Source organism: Lissotriton helveticus, chromosome 1_1 (genome assembly GCF_964261635.1).
Source record: "Lissotriton helveticus chromosome 1_1, aLisHel1.1, whole genome shotgun sequence".
NCBI lineage: Eukaryota > Metazoa > Chordata > Amphibia > Caudata > Salamandridae > Lissotriton > Lissotriton helveticus.
Window position 1 is genome coordinate 1,713,344,510 of NC_136057.1, and position 17,252 is coordinate 1,713,361,761.

General features: G+C 41.3%; 1 protein-coding gene across 1 annotated transcript in view; it reads right to left on the reverse strand.

Annotated features, from left to right (window-relative positions):
- Positions 1–3,925, reverse strand: part of SMARCD1 (SWI/SNF related BAF chromatin remodeling complex subunit D1) — a 90,540-nt gene extending 86,615 nt beyond the window's left edge. Inside the window, exon 1 of the mRNA XM_078689125.1 lies at positions 3,680–3,925. Within this exon, the coding sequence (XP_078545251.1) occupies positions 3,680–3,829 (150 nt within the window). The 5' untranslated portion in view covers positions 3,830–3,925. The remainder of the gene's footprint in view (positions 1–3,679) is intronic.
- Positions 3,926–17,252: the final 13,327 nt, after the last annotated feature.

Below are 17,252 nucleotides of genomic sequence, written 5' to 3' on the forward strand. Positions count from 1 at the left end.
TTAAACAAAGATGCTGATAATATGTTAAGTTGTAGGCAGATTGATCTTAACCATCTACGCCTGCAAGGCATCAGTGTAGGGCAGATGAACATCACGTGATCTAGATCCTGATCATGTAATTGACAAAGATCACAGCGTGCCGAACAACCAAACCAGCTGGCTTGTAAAACTTTTAGCGGAAGCAAATTATGTCTTAATAAGTACACCAGGCGTCTCACGCCATGGGCGATGTTCCAGTACATATATGGTTGTGCTTTCCGCAGGGTATAAGATTCAATAACAGGCGTACAACCTTTTTTCGCTAGACAGAAGTCTCTATCCAGGCAAAACCCCAATTCCCACGAGGCTGACTTCAAAACTGTTTTTAATTGATGAGAGGACAGTAAAAATAAAGTCTCCTCATCCAATTTCAATTGTAACACAGCAAGTCTAAAGTTTTTTACAATTGATGAGAAGTCATTAAACGATCCTAGTAATTCATTTTTTATAAGGTCTCTTAAGGTATTGGGTTCACCTTTAGATAAAGCTACTACCCAGCGTATAATACTAGCAAGACCTTGAACCCTGCTGCTACGTAAACCCAATTCTTGTCGCAAGGAAGCAGTTGAGTTTGCAGTGCCTACAGACATTAAACTCCGAAGAATTTTTCCTTCTGCAGAGTTTAGAAAACTCCATTTTTTTAGATCAACTAATTCAATTCCATATAACAGGGAGGCTGGAACTTTCGCTCTAAAAACATCTAAGAGAATAGAAAAATGCCTTCTACCTGTTGCTTTATATAGGGAAACTAAGCTCTTTCCCTGAGAAATAGCCTTCCGGGAATTATTATCTGTGTGTGATTTGTCACTTAGATTGTGAGTGACAATTTTACCTAAAAAGGTATAAGATTTCACACATTCTAGTTTTTCCCCCCCCACAACCCATGAAAAGTTAGAACATTTAGGCTTCTTTCTACCAGAAAAACAAATCACCTTGCTTTTTGCCATATTTATTGATAAAAAATGACTTTCCGCGTATTCAAAAAGTGCATGCAACCGATTGTTTAAGCCCTTTGGGGTGAGGTCCAAAATTAGGATGTCGTCTGCATACATAAGGCATGCAATTGGAACACCCCCCAAGGATGGGGCAATACCGGCGCAGGCAGAAAGAGTGATGGGTAAATCAACAATATATAATGAAAATAGCAACGGAGCCAAAAGGCAACCTTGCTTCAACCCATTAGATGTTGGGATTAATTTGGATACGCCGCGATCACCTCCAAGTAAAACTCTGCACCAAGTGTCAGAATATAGGGCACGAATTAACTTAATAAGGGAAGCAGGCATACCAAGGTTAACTAACTTTCTCCACAACAAATTTCTATCTACTTTGTCAAAAGCGGTGGAGAAGTCAATAAAGGCGCCATATACCTGACCACCCCGAACTTTCACATATTTTTCATTGATGACTTGCAATGCGGTCAGGTTATCTAAGGTTCCATGATTTTGTCTGAAACCTGTTTGCTCCAGAGGAAGGATATTATGTTCAGATACCCAATCGTTAATTAAAGAAAGCACACACTTTGCAAACACTTTACCAATGGCGTCAAGCAAGGCAATTTGGCGATAATTTTGTGGTAGATCTCTTGCCCCTTTTTTATACAAAGGGACAATGATGCTTCCTTTCCAGGAGGGGGGGACTATTCCACTTAAAAAACAGAATTTAAACACTGGAAAGAGTATTTTACTCCAAAGTTCACTCTGGTTTTTTAATACTAAAATTGGGATTTTATCAGGACCCATCGCACCAGAGGAACGCATGTTCTTAATGGCACATTCAATTTCCTTTTCTGTTGGACAGTCAAGTGTAACAGCAGCATTATCGAATCCAACATTAATACCATGAGAATTATTATTACTGTACAACTTCTCAATATAGTGAACCCACACCTGTTCCTCAATGGCAATGGGCGTAGGACTGGCTCTAGTACCGCAGCCTTTGCCAATTAAGGACCAAAAGGTCTTAGTTTGGTGGTTAAAAGAGGCTTCCCTCAATTGAATCCAGAGGGCGTCTTCCTTAGAGCGTTTTAAACGAGCCTTAAGCCTAACTCTCCTTCTTTTCAGGATGGACAACTTAGACTTAGCTTCTTGGGTAAAACATAAAAATTGCCCCCTTACAACTTTATTTATTTCTCTATTTATAGCCCGCAAAGGGTAAGGGGCAACAAAAGACTGTTTCACACCTGATTTCTCCTTTGCACAAGCGGTTACAGAATCTAAAAAATTAATAAAACAAGACAGCTCTCTCCCCTCCCAGAGAGGAAGATTCTCGACAGTAACACACAAAAGAGGCGCCAGGTTTTCCACAGTACTGAGGTTCCAAAAACATTTCCCTGAGCTGGAATCAAAATTCACAGAATCTATATCCAGCCTCCATGGAACTACTTTCTGAAGACTAATGGAAACAGAAAGCGTCAATACATTATGGTCACTCAGATTCGATTCAATGACCTTCATATCCTTTACTAGGTGGAAACCGGCATAATCTATCATGATAAAATCAATAATAGATTTTCCCTTATTAGATTTACGAGTAAAAGCTGCCGGGATATCAGACGGAAGCCTCCCGTTTACAATTAAGCAGTCCGCTTTAAGTAAACCATCTAAAATAAGTTTACCTCTTTTGTTAGTTTTTATGTTGGGGGGAAACTGGGCTGAAGGTATATTCAGAGACTCAAATATCAGTATCTCTCTTTTTGGCATTGATCTTTAGGGAGTTACCCCATATCCAGCAGATAATGCTCCCATGCACTTATTACATTTCTCTGCGATCAGTTGCAAATCATTTCAAAGCACCTATTGCCAGAGGAACGTCTTAAAATGTGACGTTAACGTGGCGATAGGGGTTTGACACCCTTAGTTTGTTGCATGACAGAAAGCCACCGAAGTGAGTACTATTGAACTGCAAGGGACGATTCTGGAAATTAATTTCAAGTTACACACAAGCATATATTGCACTGAAAAAGTTATGACACAAAGGAGGAATTGCTGGAGAGCACACACAAATCCGGTATCAACACTTGAAACCTAACAATACATGCTGTGGTTCTTGAGCAGGGGATATAAAACGAGGCACACCTATTTTTAAAGACACAACACAATCACCACCGCTGAGCATCAACCAAGACGAACACCCACACACACCTTTTATACAGAAACGCGTTTCCATGACACCGACTCAAACGCTTCACGCGTGTATTGAAACACGTATTTCTGTCACATCCACATCTGTGAATGTATCACTCGCTCTCCTCTTCAAAGCCAAACAACCAGCTCACCGCGCCCATGCCACTGTATGTAACGTTTTAAATATTCTCCGTCTCTCCACACAATGACATCCCTTCTATACAATTATGACACGTGTGTCAGTTTGAGGGTACGCGTGACAATGACAGCTCTCGGACCGGTACTTTAGAAGCAGAGAAAACAAAAGTGATTACTTTGTACAAATCCGCAAACTTCCCATGCGTAACGTTTTTTGATTCCTCACCATTTTCCCCATCATTCACACCGAAAGTATGCCCCTTGTGCATAACCTCAAACCCTGGTGACCACACTCGAAGGACAGCCACCTTTATTTGACTCTTAAGTGGCCTCCCCCCTCCCACCAAGCATTGGCTGCTCTTCGCTTCCCTCCTCACCGGGTAGGCGGCGCCGGGCATGGGGGATCGGTACATGCCCTGTCCTGGAGCGGGGCCCATGCGCACTGGGGCCCCAGCGGTCCCAGATCCCAAGGCCGCGCCACCAACTCCACTTGGAGGCGCCGCCTGGAAGCCCGCTCGAGCCGCCATCTTCTCGGTCGGCAGCACAATGAAGCGGAACCGGAAGTGACGTGCAGGGCCGCCTTGTCAGGTCGACAGAGAGAGGAAGGAACGAGAGAACCTTAGAGGACGAGACGGAGGCTAATACAACAGCGGCAGAGTTCCTGGTTCCTAGCCGCTTCCGTCACAGACGTTAGAGAGAACCACAATTGGCAGTCGTCTAGAAACGGCGTTTGCGCCGTGGAAACTATGGAAAAAGCAAAAACTATAAACTGTTTTTTTAAAAAGTCAGTATTTTTTTTTACCGCTTTAGCAAGAGAGCTATATTAGGACAAATTGAAAAGTCATATTTCGAATGAATATATATATATATATATATATATATATATATATATATATATATACATATATATGCTTCATGTGCCATCCATACACAAAGACCTATGAAAATCCATTTATTTTTCAATTTCATTACAAGATGGGTGCGAATTTCTCAGCTTCACTCCCTAGTTAATCGTCTTCTCGGGCTAGGATTTGACCTGACGATCATGGGGATTTTAATTTATTTATTTAATGCAGTTTTATATAGCGCGAACTTTACCCATAAATATCAGAGCGCTTTGCAAAAGAACCAGGTAAGTAACAAAAGGTACACAGGATAGACTAAACATGCTAACAAGTTACATATATACAGTTACAGGTATATAAGATAGGCTGAACACGCTAAAAAGTTACCTATATGCAGTTACAACGCTAACAAGTTGCATATTTATATTGTAAAAAATATATAAGGTGTCAGCGTTAGGTTAGAACAGGAGTAAAATACATATTTACAAAGTTGACCTCAAATGAGTGCCAGGTAAATTACAAAAGGTACACAAGGTAGACTAAACATGCTATCAAATTACATATACACAGTTACAGATACACAAGATAGGCTGATCACGCTAACAAGTTACAAACATGTAGTTACAACACTAACAGGTTGCATATTTATATTGTAAAAATATGAAAGGTGACAGCGTTAGGTTGAAACAGGAGTGAAATACATATCTACACAGTTGTCCTCATGTGAGTGCAAGATGGTCGTAGTGGAGTAGAAATAGGTTGAGTTATTCCAGGTTTGTTTGGAGGAGGAGAGATTTAAGATCTATTTTGAAGGTCCGGAAAGAGGTGGTGGTTCGGAGGGATGGAGGAAGTGAGTTTGAGATTCTGGTTGCATTACCAGAGAAGGATTGACCCATAAATCTTTTCCTTTTGAGGGTAGGAGGTTCGAGCATTAAGTTTTCCGCCTTGCGTGAAGGTCTAGAGCCTCCTGAGATTTTTGAGTTTATTAGCCAGATAGCATGGGGTGGAGGTGTGCAGGGCTCTGTGGGTGATACAGGCAGTCTTGTAAATTAACCTTGCTTCGAAAGGAAGCCAGTGAAGAGACAACACTATGGGTGAGATGTGATAATTTCTTTTAGCCCCATATACAAAACGAGCTGCTGAGTGGAGGATGGATTTTAGAGGGGAAAGGTGGGATTTGTGGAGGGCAGCATAGAGAGAGTTGTAGTAGTCCAATCTGGAAAGAACCAATGATTGGACCAAGGTTTTTAGGTCTTGTTCAGGAAAGAAGCGCCGAACCCCCCAGAAAAGGGCACAGTTAGTAACGTGCATTCATGGTGATGGAATTGATATGGGATTGTAAGTTGAGCTTTTTATCTAGGATGACACCTAGGGATTTGGCACTGTCAACAATGATAGGCTTGTTGTTCAGATTGTTCATCCAAGATTGGATAGGAGGAGAAGATAGGTCGAGAGGCGAATGAATTCAGTTTTGGAAGGATTCAGTATTAGTTGATGAGTAGAAAGCTAATGGTGGATGGAGTGGAGTGTAGTGTTGAGGATTGAAATGTCATGAGTGTAAGAAACCTTTAGGTAGATTTGGGTGTCATCTGCATATAGGTGATAATGGATTCCTGATTTTTTTTATTAGATTACCCAGCAGTTCATGTAGAGGTTGAACAGAGTGGGCGCGACGATCGAGCCTTGAGGGACACCTTGTCCAACAGCCATTGAAGTGGGGAGACAATTAGCTATTTTGATCATCTGGAATCTGCCCGAGAGGAATGATTCGAACCATTTGAGTACTGTGCCTTCAAAACCCATTCTTAGCTTTAAAGTGTTCGAAGAGTGTTGTGATTAACAGTGTTAAAGGCTGCGGATAGATCAAGAAGGATCAGTTTGGAAAGTTGCTTCGCCACACAACTTTCTGTGATTTTAGCAAGAAAAGGAAGGTTGGTGGCAGGGCGAAAGTTGTTCACATCTTTTGCATCAGCAGAAGGTTTCTTAAGAAGTGGGGTAACCTGTCCTATTTTAAGGGCAGCAGGAAGGGAGCCTTGGTTGAGTAAGAGGTTTATCAGACTGGTTCAGTAGGGGAGTGTGGGTGTAAAAGTCAATGGCAATGTCACTGGGGATGGGGTCGATGGAATTGTTAGAGGTTTTAGTTTTACATATTCTTTTTTTAATGTAAAATTTCCTAGCTATTGAGAGGAAAGGTTCAACTCTATTAAGGGCACAGAAGTGAGGATTGTGTATGACTTTCTTCACTTCACAGGGGTGTGGAATTTAATAAAATATCTACTTGTCCATGGGGCAGGTTGCTTCACAAATCCACTTGTACTGTTACAAAATCCACTTGTCCTTTTGGTGCCATGTAGTGCATTGTCAAATTATGGCAGCAATCTCATTATAAAAGAGATCTGATATAGCCTCTCTGATTATGCCGGGGCTCATACCATAATAGTGTTTGAATACTTGCAATCCCCTTATTTTGCCACATTTCCGCGCTCTTCATACTGGGGGTGAAGGCAGTGGTAAGCAATAGTTCCAGGGTCAGAATGCAAACCTACTAACTTGCATGTTTTAGGGGTTTTCAACACCTCTTCTCTATTCTTTTCCTGAACTTAAACATTTTGGAAATTTACTCCTGACAATGGTATATGTAAACCTTCTTCCAGAGTTGGGAAAAAAGTGGTTAGAGTGAACCTGCAAACACTCAGAATTTCACATGAGCAAATCTACACATGCATATTTGCTCATGCTAAAATGCAGTTCTCAAATATTTTCTGAGAGTACTATTTCTTCTCCTGTTCTGTAAACTCTTGGGAATTAACAAAAGCTGTATAGCTGCTCTTTATGCAAGGACATAAACCATGGGTGCACTTTTGAGACTTTAAAAAATAATTTGGCCCCTAATTTGGTCTAGCGTTAAGCGTAACCTTTTGTGTTTATGAAAATTCTGTCTCTCTCTGTATCGGCTGGCTTCACTGTGAGTGACAGCATTCTGCTCTTTCCCAAAGAGCATATTGATACACAAAGTAGTTTTGTTCGGTGTCAGTACCTACTGTGGCAGTGTTGGCTTTTTGAGACCAAAAACAATTTTTGCTTTTGCCAATGTTTATTATAATGCTGAGGGCCCGTCAGCTCCCACACCAATAAGGTTTTACAAAAACCATGCCAAAACAAGTCACACATGACAAAACTAAAAAGCTGACCACCAATATCAGACCTACTGGCTTTGCCAATGCTTGTTTATTTGTGTCCCATAATCTTATTAAAACTGGTAACACTGATTTTCCATTATATCTTTGGGTAATACTAGCATGCATCAAGGCAACACTAATTGATGCTACAAAGAAATTGTACCTCAAATTTTACCGTAGTTAGCAAAATGTTTTTTTCCTGCTTTCATTTTTTATGAACACTTTATTTTGAAAGCAAAGAATCATCAATTCTGCTTTCAAGTTTCTGCAAATATTTGCATCAAATCAGAAAGCATTCTGGGAGCATTATACATAGCATCATATTGCTAAGCTTTGAAAACGTGTGTACACATTTTTATACTGGAACCACTATCAGTAGTGCAGTCAGAGCATACAACATTTACTTAGTCTGCTCACCCTAATAATAAAGGCTTTCAATTAACGAACCATAAAAAGTTTGAACAGCATTAACATCTAGAAAAAAATATTACCTTAAATGCAGACCGTGCCCTTCTCTGATGCATAATGTGGTATTGCAAACTGACAGCCAAAGGATTTGAGCTGCAGGGGGTTGGGCCTACTTGTCCGAAGGACAAAATACACATGAAAACGTGTTGCCCTTGACCCAATACAATATGTCATGTTCGTTGGGCTATAGGAATTGCACATCCCTTGTTCATAACTGTCAAATTTCCCAGGTATGTGAGGGATGTGCTGGGCCAGTCCATGTTTTCTTTTCTTTTAATTGTGTGGCTTATAATCCAGTTTAAAATGAGACTCATCGACCAGCGCTGAGCAAGGCAACATTGTTTCTCCTGTTGTCTCTTCTCTTGCTGTTCCTGCTAGGGAAACCGGGTCTGTTCTCAGCAATCCTTTATCATCTAATGCTGGGATTTTACCTGCTGAAAAAGTTGAAATGCTGGCACTATCCTTGTAGGTTGAGTGTTCCAAGGGCCTTGTAACAGAAACTACGATACGTAACCACAGCAGTGAGGATATACAAAATGGGGCAGTCTGCAACACTCCTGTGCTCTCTTTGGAGATGGATAAAATGGATGATTATGAGTAATGCTATCCTGGCCAATAGCAATACAGTCATCTCAAACTGTACTGGAATTCACTGTTTCTGAGCTAACATTAATACCTCTGATGTCTGCAGTGGCCAAGATACCAGTGGGTGCCCTACTGCCAATGATCTAAAAAACAGAGGGACCTTTACAATCTAATACCGATGTCGAGTGGGCTTCTGCAGCTACCAACTCGTTTACTGATACTCCTGGGCCATCATTTGCAACTATTGCTCAACTTATACAGGCACATCTGTCTGAGACACTATAGAATTGTCCCCAGTTTAGGTCTGGTAATATGCAGTTGCTGCAGGCACTTCCAGAAATAACAGGGAAGTTGACTACATTGACTTCTCAGATAATTGAGCTTCAGAGGAGGGTGGTGAACACTAAAGAAGTTGTAATGGTTACATCAAAGGCAATCAGAGAGCATGAATACAGGCATGGAACAAGTGCAGTCCTAGATTGAGGATTTGGAGAATCCCCAATTTCACAACAACTATAGGGTCCTGGGGTCCCAGAGGGAAATAAGGGGACAATCCTCAACAGTATATTATAAAATTGGTCCAGAGAGCTTTTTCTGAGCTATCGGTCTGGGATCTGGACTGTCAGATACAACAGCCACAACAGCCTCTGCTTTCTCATGTTGGTAGTACTTCTAAAGTGAATAGTGCCTGTCTTCGGTCAATCCTGATATACATAGGGAACTTTCTATTGACAAAGACTATATATCTGAAGGCACGACCATCAACATCCTTCACTTGTGTCTCAATTTCTTTAAAAGTGCAGTCAGATTATTGTAACTAACAATCGAACTTCGGTGTAAGTTCTGGCAAATGATTGAACTACTGAAAGCAGGTGGGATTCAAGTCTTCCTCCAAGAGCTTGCTCGTTTGAAAATTATACTAGATGGTCGAACACCGATCTGTTTCACAGAAACTGAGCTTGCTAGAGCCCTTAAGCAGTGGCAAGGGTAGATGTTCATCTTATTAAACCGCTTACTAATATGACTATTGTGATTACTGTGATCATAAAAAGAAGGGTAAACTCTTGTTTTAGCCAGACTCTATAGTGAAACGCTCAAGGCCTTCAATGTTTTGTTGGAAAATAAGAGCAGGGTTGGGGGTTTTGGGTTACACCAAGGACTGTCTTTAAGGTCTGGCAGCTGAAGGGTGGGATGGTTTTTATTCCCTTTGGCCCAGGGTGGGTCTTTGCTGCTGGGTGGGGTTTTTCTGTGATACAATAGAGGCACTTTATTTTGGTTTCATTGGGGGATGGGCTTTGGCGGACGTGGAGGGGCCAGCAGGATAAAATGAATGGTCACATGTTTACATTTTGTGGCTAGATTAACTTTGCGGGTGACATTTTCTTGAATGTGTCACAGGGAAAATAATGAATTCTTGTTCGGCTTGAGTTAATGTATTGGAATGTGGCTGCCTTGAACCGCCCCTTAAAACACTGCTTGGTTAGAGAGTAAAATCTGCTTGCAAACCACAGTTTCTTTGTCTAACAGAGACTCATCTTGCATATTAAGATAGGGCACTGTTACAACAGCTTGGGTATGACATAATCGGATGTACCAGCCAATCGATTTCTATACGATGACTTTGGGAAAAGACAGCAAGTCCAACTTTGCGGTCCAAATTTTGAACGTCTGTCCCAGCCCTCACTTAATTACTGTGCTGCACTAATTGGTCCTAGTATATTGTATTGTATGGCATACTTGTATAGCGCAGACACTGTCACCCAAAGGGTATCCTGGCGCTTTGACTTAACCAGCCATGCACGTTGTTACGCTGCCACAGTCTTACACTGCCCTAGTGAAGAGGTAAGTTTTTAGTCCTTTTTTGAAGGAGGTAAGATCCCCCTTATTTCTCAGAGGCAGAGGTAAGGAATTCCACAGTTTAGCTGCAGAAAATCTAAAAGAACGTCCACCCATCCGAGTCCTCACAATTTTTGGGATTACCACCATACAGGCTGACGAAGAGCGGAGAGATCTAGAAGGTGTGTACCAAGAAAACATTGCCTGCAATGTGGACGGTCCTAGCCCATGCAGGGCGTCAAAAGCGGTGGAGAAGTCAATAAAGGCGCCATATACCTGACCACCCCGAACTTTCACATATTTTTCATTGATGACTTGCAATGCGGTCAGGTTATCTAAGGTTCCATGATTTTGTCTGAAACCTGTTTGCTCCAGAGGAAGGATATTATGTTCAGATACCCAATCGTTAATTAAAGAAAGCACACACTTTGCAAACACTTTACCAATGGCGTCAAGCAAGGCAATTTGGCGATAATTTTGTGGTAGATCTCTTGCCCCTTTTTTATACAAAGGGACAATGATGCTTCCTTTCCAGGAGGGGGGGACTATTCCACTTAAAAAACAGAATTTAAACACTGGAAAGAGTATTTTACTCCAAAGTTCACTCTGGTTTTTTAATACTAAAATTGGGATTTTATCAGGACCCATCGCACCAGAGGAACGCATGTTCTTAATGGCACATTCAATTTCCTTTTCTGTTGGACAGTCAAGTGTAACAGCAGCATTATCGAATCCAACATTAATACCATGAGAATTATTATTACTGTACAACTTCTCAATATAGTGAACCCACACCTGTTCCTCAATGGCAATGGGCGTAGGACTGGCTCTAGTACCGCAGCCTTTGCCAATTAAGGACCAAAAGGTCTTAGTTTGGTGGTTAAAAGAGGCTTCCCTCAATTGAATCCAGAGGGCGTCTTCCTTAGAGCGTTTTAAACGAGCCTTAAGCCTAACTCTCCTTCTTTTCAGGATGGACAACTTAGACTTAGCTTCTTGGGTAAAACATAAAAATTGCCCCCTTACAACTTTATTTATTTCTCTATTTATAGCCCGCAAAGGGTAAGGGGCAACAAAAGACTGTTTCACACCTGATTTCTCCTTTGCACAAGCGGTTACAGAATCTAAAAAATTAATAAAACAAGACAGCTCTCTCCCCTCCCAGAGAGGAAGATTCTCGACAGTAACACACAAAAGAGGCGCCAGGTTTTCCACAGTACTGAGGTTCCAAAAACATTTCCCTGAGCTGGAATCAAAATTCACAGAATCTATATCCAGCCTCCATGGAACTACTTTCTGAAGACTAATGGAAACAGAAAGCGTCAATACATTATGGTCACTCAGATTCGATTCAATGACCTTCATATCCTTTACTAGGTGGAAACCGGCATAATCTATCATGATAAAATCAATAATAGATTTTCCCTTATTAGATTTACGAGTAAAAGCTGCCGGGATATCAGACGGAAGCCTCCCGTTTACAATTAAGCAGTCCGCTTTAAGTAAACCATCTAAAATAAGTTTACCTCTTTTGTTAGTTTTTATGTTGGGGGGAAACTGGGCTGAAGGTATATTCAGAGACTCAAATATCAGTATCTCTCTTTTTGGCATTGATCTTTAGGGAGTTACCCCATATCCAGCAGATAATGCTCCCATGCACTTATTACATTTCTCTGCGATCAGTTGCAAATCATTTCAAAGCACCTATTGCCAGAGGAACGTCTTAAAATGTGACGTTAACGTGGCGATAGGGGTTTGACACCCTTAGTTTGTTGCATGACAGAAAGCCACCGAAGTGAGTACTATTGAACTGCAAGGGACGATTCTGGAAATTAATTTCAAGTTACACACAAGCATATATTGCACTGAAAAAGTTATGACACAAAGGAGGAATTGCTGGAGAGCACACACAAATCCGGTATCAACACTTGAAACCTAACAATACATGCTGTGGTTCTTGAGCAGGGGATATAAAACGAGGCACACCTATTTTTAAAGACACAACACAATCACCACCGCTGAGCATCAACCAAGACGAACACCCACACACACCTTTTATACAGAAACGCGTTTCCATGACACCGACTCAAACGCTTCACGCGTGTATTGAAACACGTATTTCTGTCACATCCACATCTGTGAATGTATCACTCGCTCTCCTCTTCAAAGCCAAACAACCAGCTCACCGCGCCCATGCCACTGTATGTAACGTTTTAAATATTCTCCGTCTCTCCACACAATGACATCCCTTCTATACAATTATGACACGTGTGTCAGTTTGAGGGTACGCGTGACAATGACAGCTCTCGGACCGGTACTTTAGAAGCAGAGAAAACAAAAGTGATTACTTTGTACAAATCCGCAAACTTCCCATGCGTAACGTTTTTTGATTCCTCACCATTTTCCCCATCATTCACACCGAAAGTATGCCCCTTGTGCATAACCTCAAACCCTGGTGACCACACTCGAAGGACAGCCACCTTTATTTGACTCTTAAGTGGCCTCCCCCCTCCCACCAAGCATTGGCTGCTCTTCGCTTCCCTCCTCACCGGGTAGGCGGCGCCGGGCATGGGGGATCGGTACATGCCCTGTCCTGGAGCGGGGCCCATGCGCACTGGGGCCCCAGCGGTCCCAGATCCCAAGGCCGCGCCACCAACTCCACTTGGAGGCGCCGCCTGGAAGCCCGCTCGAGCCGCCATCTTCTCGGTCGGCAGCACAATGAAGCGGAACCGGAAGTGACGTGCAGGGCCGCCTTGTCAGGTCGACAGAGAGAGGAAGGAACGAGAGAACCTTAGAGGACGAGACGGAGGCTAATACAACAGCGGCAGAGTTCCTGGTTCCTAGCCGCTTCCGTCACAGACGTTAGAGAGAACCACAATTGGCAGTCGTCTAGAAACGGCGTTTGCGCCGTGGAAACTATGGAAAAAGCAAAAACTATAAACTGTTTTTTTAAAAAGTCAGTATTTTTTTTTACCGCTTTAGCAAGAGAGCTATATTAGGACAAATTGAAAAGTCATATTTCGAATGAATATATATATATATATATATATATATATATATATATATATATATACATATATATGCTTCATGTGCCATCCATACACAAAGACCTATGAAAATCCATTTATTTTTCAATTTCATTACAAGATGGGTGCGAATTTCTCAGCTTCACTCCCTAGTTAATCGTCTTCTCGGGCTAGGATTTGACCTGACGATCATGGGGATTTTAATTTATTTATTTAATGCAGTTTTATATAGCGCGAACTTTACCCATAAATATCAGAGCGCTTTGCAAAAGAACCAGGTAAGTAACAAAAGGTACACAGGATAGACTAAACATGCTAACAAGTTACATATATACAGTTACAGGTATATAAGATAGGCTGAACACGCTAAAAAGTTACCTATATGCAGTTACAACGCTAACAAGTTGCATATTTATATTGTAAAAAATATATAAGGTGTCAGCGTTAGGTTAGAACAGGAGTAAAATACATATTTACAAAGTTGACCTCAAATGAGTGCCAGGTAAATTACAAAAGGTACACAAGGTAGACTAAACATGCTATCAAATTACATATACACAGTTACAGATACACAAGATAGGCTGATCACGCTAACAAGTTACAAACATGTAGTTACAACACTAACAGGTTGCATATTTATATTGTAAAAATATGAAAGGTGACAGCGTTAGGTTGAAACAGGAGTGAAATACATATCTACACAGTTGTCCTCATGTGAGTGCAAGATGGTCGTAGTGGAGTAGAAATAGGTTGAGTTATTCCAGGTTTGTTTGGAGGAGGAGAGATTTAAGATCTATTTTGAAGGTCCGGAAAGAGGTGGTGGTTCGGAGGGATGGAGGAAGTGAGTTTGAGATTCTGGTTGCATTACCAGAGAAGGATTGACCCATAAATCTTTTCCTTTTGAGGGTAGGAGGTTCGAGCATTAAGTTTTCCGCCTTGCGTGAAGGTCTAGAGCCTCCTGAGATTTTTGAGTTTATTAGCCAGATAGCATGGGGTGGAGGTGTGCAGGGCTCTGTGGGTGATACAGGCAGTCTTGTAAATTAACCTTGCTTCGAAAGGAAGCCAGTGAAGAGACAACACTATGGGTGAGATGTGATAATTTCTTTTAGCCCCATATACAAAACGAGCTGCTGAGTGGAGGATGGATTTTAGAGGGGAAAGGTGGGATTTGTGGAGGGCAGCATAGAGAGAGTTGTAGTAGTCCAATCTGGAAAGAACCAATGATTGGACCAAGGTTTTTAGGTCTTGTTCAGGAAAGAAGCGCCGAACCCCCCAGAAAAGGGCACAGTTAGTAACGTGCATTCATGGTGATGGAATTGATATGGGATTGTAAGTTGAGCTTTTTATCTAGGATGACACCTAGGGATTTGGCACTGTCAACAATGATAGGCTTGTTGTTCAGATTGTTCATCCAAGATTGGATAGGAGGAGAAGATAGGTCGAGAGGCGAATGAATTCAGTTTTGGAAGGATTCAGTATTAGTTGATGAGTAGAAAGCTAATGGTGGATGGAGTGGAGTGTAGTGTTGAGGATTGAAATGTCATGAGTGTAAGAAACCTTTAGGTAGATTTGGGTGTCATCTGCATATAGGTGATAATGGATTCCTGATTTTTTTTATTAGATTACCCAGCAGTTCATGTAGAGGTTGAACAGAGTGGGCGCGACGATCGAGCCTTGAGGGACACCTTGTCCAACAGCCATTGAAGTGGGGAGACAATTAGCTATTTTGATCATCTGGAATCTGCCCGAGAGGAATGATTCGAACCATTTGAGTACTGTGCCTTCAAAACCCATTCTTAGCTTTAAAGTGTTCGAAGAGTGTTGTGATTAACAGTGTTAAAGGCTGCGGATAGATCAAGAAGGATCAGTTTGGAAAGTTGCTTCGCCACACAACTTTCTGTGATTTTAGCAAGAAAAGGAAGGTTGGTGGCAGGGCGAAAGTTGTTCACATCTTTTGCATCAGCAGAAGGTTTCTTAAGAAGTGGGGTAACCTGTCCTATTTTAAGGGCAGCAGGAAGGGAGCCTTGGTTGAGTAAGAGGTTTATCAGACTGGTTCAGTAGGGGAGTGTGGGTGTAAAAGTCAATGGCAATGTCACTGGGGATGGGGTCGATGGAATTGTTAGAGGTTTTAGTTTTACATATTCTTTTTTTAATGTAAAATTTCCTAGCTATTGAGAGGAAAGGTTCAACTCTATTAAGGGCACAGAAGTGAGGATTGTGTATGACTTTCTTCACTTCACAGGGGTGTGGAATTTAATAAAATATCTACTTGTCCATGGGGCAGGTTGCTTCACAAATCCACTTGTACTGTTACAAAATCCACTTGTCCTTTTGGTGCCATGTAGTGCATTGTCAAATTATGGCAGCAATCTCATTATAAAAGAGATCTGATATAGCCTCTCTGATTATGCCGGGGCTCATACCATAATAGTGTTTGAATACTTGCAATCCCCTTATTTTGCCACATTTCCGCGCTCTTCATACTGGGGGTGAAGGCAGTGGTAAGCAATAGTTCCAGGGTCAGAATGCAAACCTACTAACTTGCATGTTTTAGGGGTTTTCAACACCTCTTCTCTATTCTTTTCCTGAACTTAAACATTTTGGAAATTTACTCCTGACAATGGTATATGTAAACCTTCTTCCAGAGTTGGGAAAAAAGTGGTTAGAGTGAACCTGCAAACACTCAGAATTTCACATGAGCAAATCTACACATGCATATTTGCTCATGCTAAAATGCAGTTCTCAAATATTTTCTGAGAGTACTATTTCTTCTCCTGTTCTGTAAACTCTTGGGAATTAACAAAAGCTGTATAGCTGCTCTTTATGCAAGGACATAAACCATGGGTGCACTTTTGAGACTTTAAAAAATAATTTGGCCCCTAATTTGGTCTAGCGTTAAGCGTAACCTTTTGTGTTTATGAAAATTCTGTCTCTCTCTGTATCGGCTGGCTTCACTGTGAGTGACAGCATTCTGCTCTTTCCCAAAGAGCATATTGATACACAAAGTAGTTTTGTTCGGTGTCAGTACCTACTGTGGCAGTGTTGGCTTTTTGAGACCAAAAACAATTTTTGCTTTTGCCAATGTTTATTATAATGCTGAGGGCCCGTCAGCTCCCACACCAATAAGGTTTTACAAAAACCATGCCAAAACAAGTCACACATGACAAAACTAAAAAGCTGACCACCAATATCAGACCTACTGGCTTTGCCAATGCTTGTTTATTTGTGTCCCATAATCTTATTAAAACTGGTAACACTGATTTTCCATTATATCTTTGGGTAATACTAGCATGCATCAAGGCAACACTAATTGATGCTACAAAGAAATTGTACCTCAAATTTTACCGTAGTTAGCAAAATGTTTTTTTCCTGCTTTCATTTTTTATGAACACTTTATTTTGAAAGCAAAGAATCATCAATTCTGCTTTCAAGTTTCTGCAAATATTTGCATCAAATCAGAAAGCATTCTGGGAGCATTATACATAGCATCATATTGCTAAGCTTTGAAAACGTGTGTACACATTTTTATACTGGAACCACTATCAGTAGTGCAGTCAGAGCATACAACATTTACTTAGTCTGCTCACCCTAATAATAAAGGCTTTCAATTAACGAACCATAAAAAGTTTGAACAGCATTAACATCTAGAAAAAAATATTACCTTAAATGCAGACCGTGCCCTTCTCTGATGCATAATGTGGTATTGCAAACTGACAGCCAAAGGATTTGAGCTGCAGGGGGTTGGGCCTACTTGTCCGAAGGACAAAATACACATGAAAACGTGTTGCCCTTGACCCAATACAATATGTCATGTTCGTTGGGCTATAGGAATTGCACATCCCTTGTTCATAACTGTCAAATTTCCCAGGTATGTGAGGGATGTGCTGGGCCAGTCCATGTTTTCTTTTCTTTTAATTGTGTGGCTTATAATCCAGTTTAAAATGAGACTCATCGACCAGCGCTGAGCAAGGCAACATTGTTTCTCCTGTTGTCTCTTCTCTTGCTGTTCCTGCT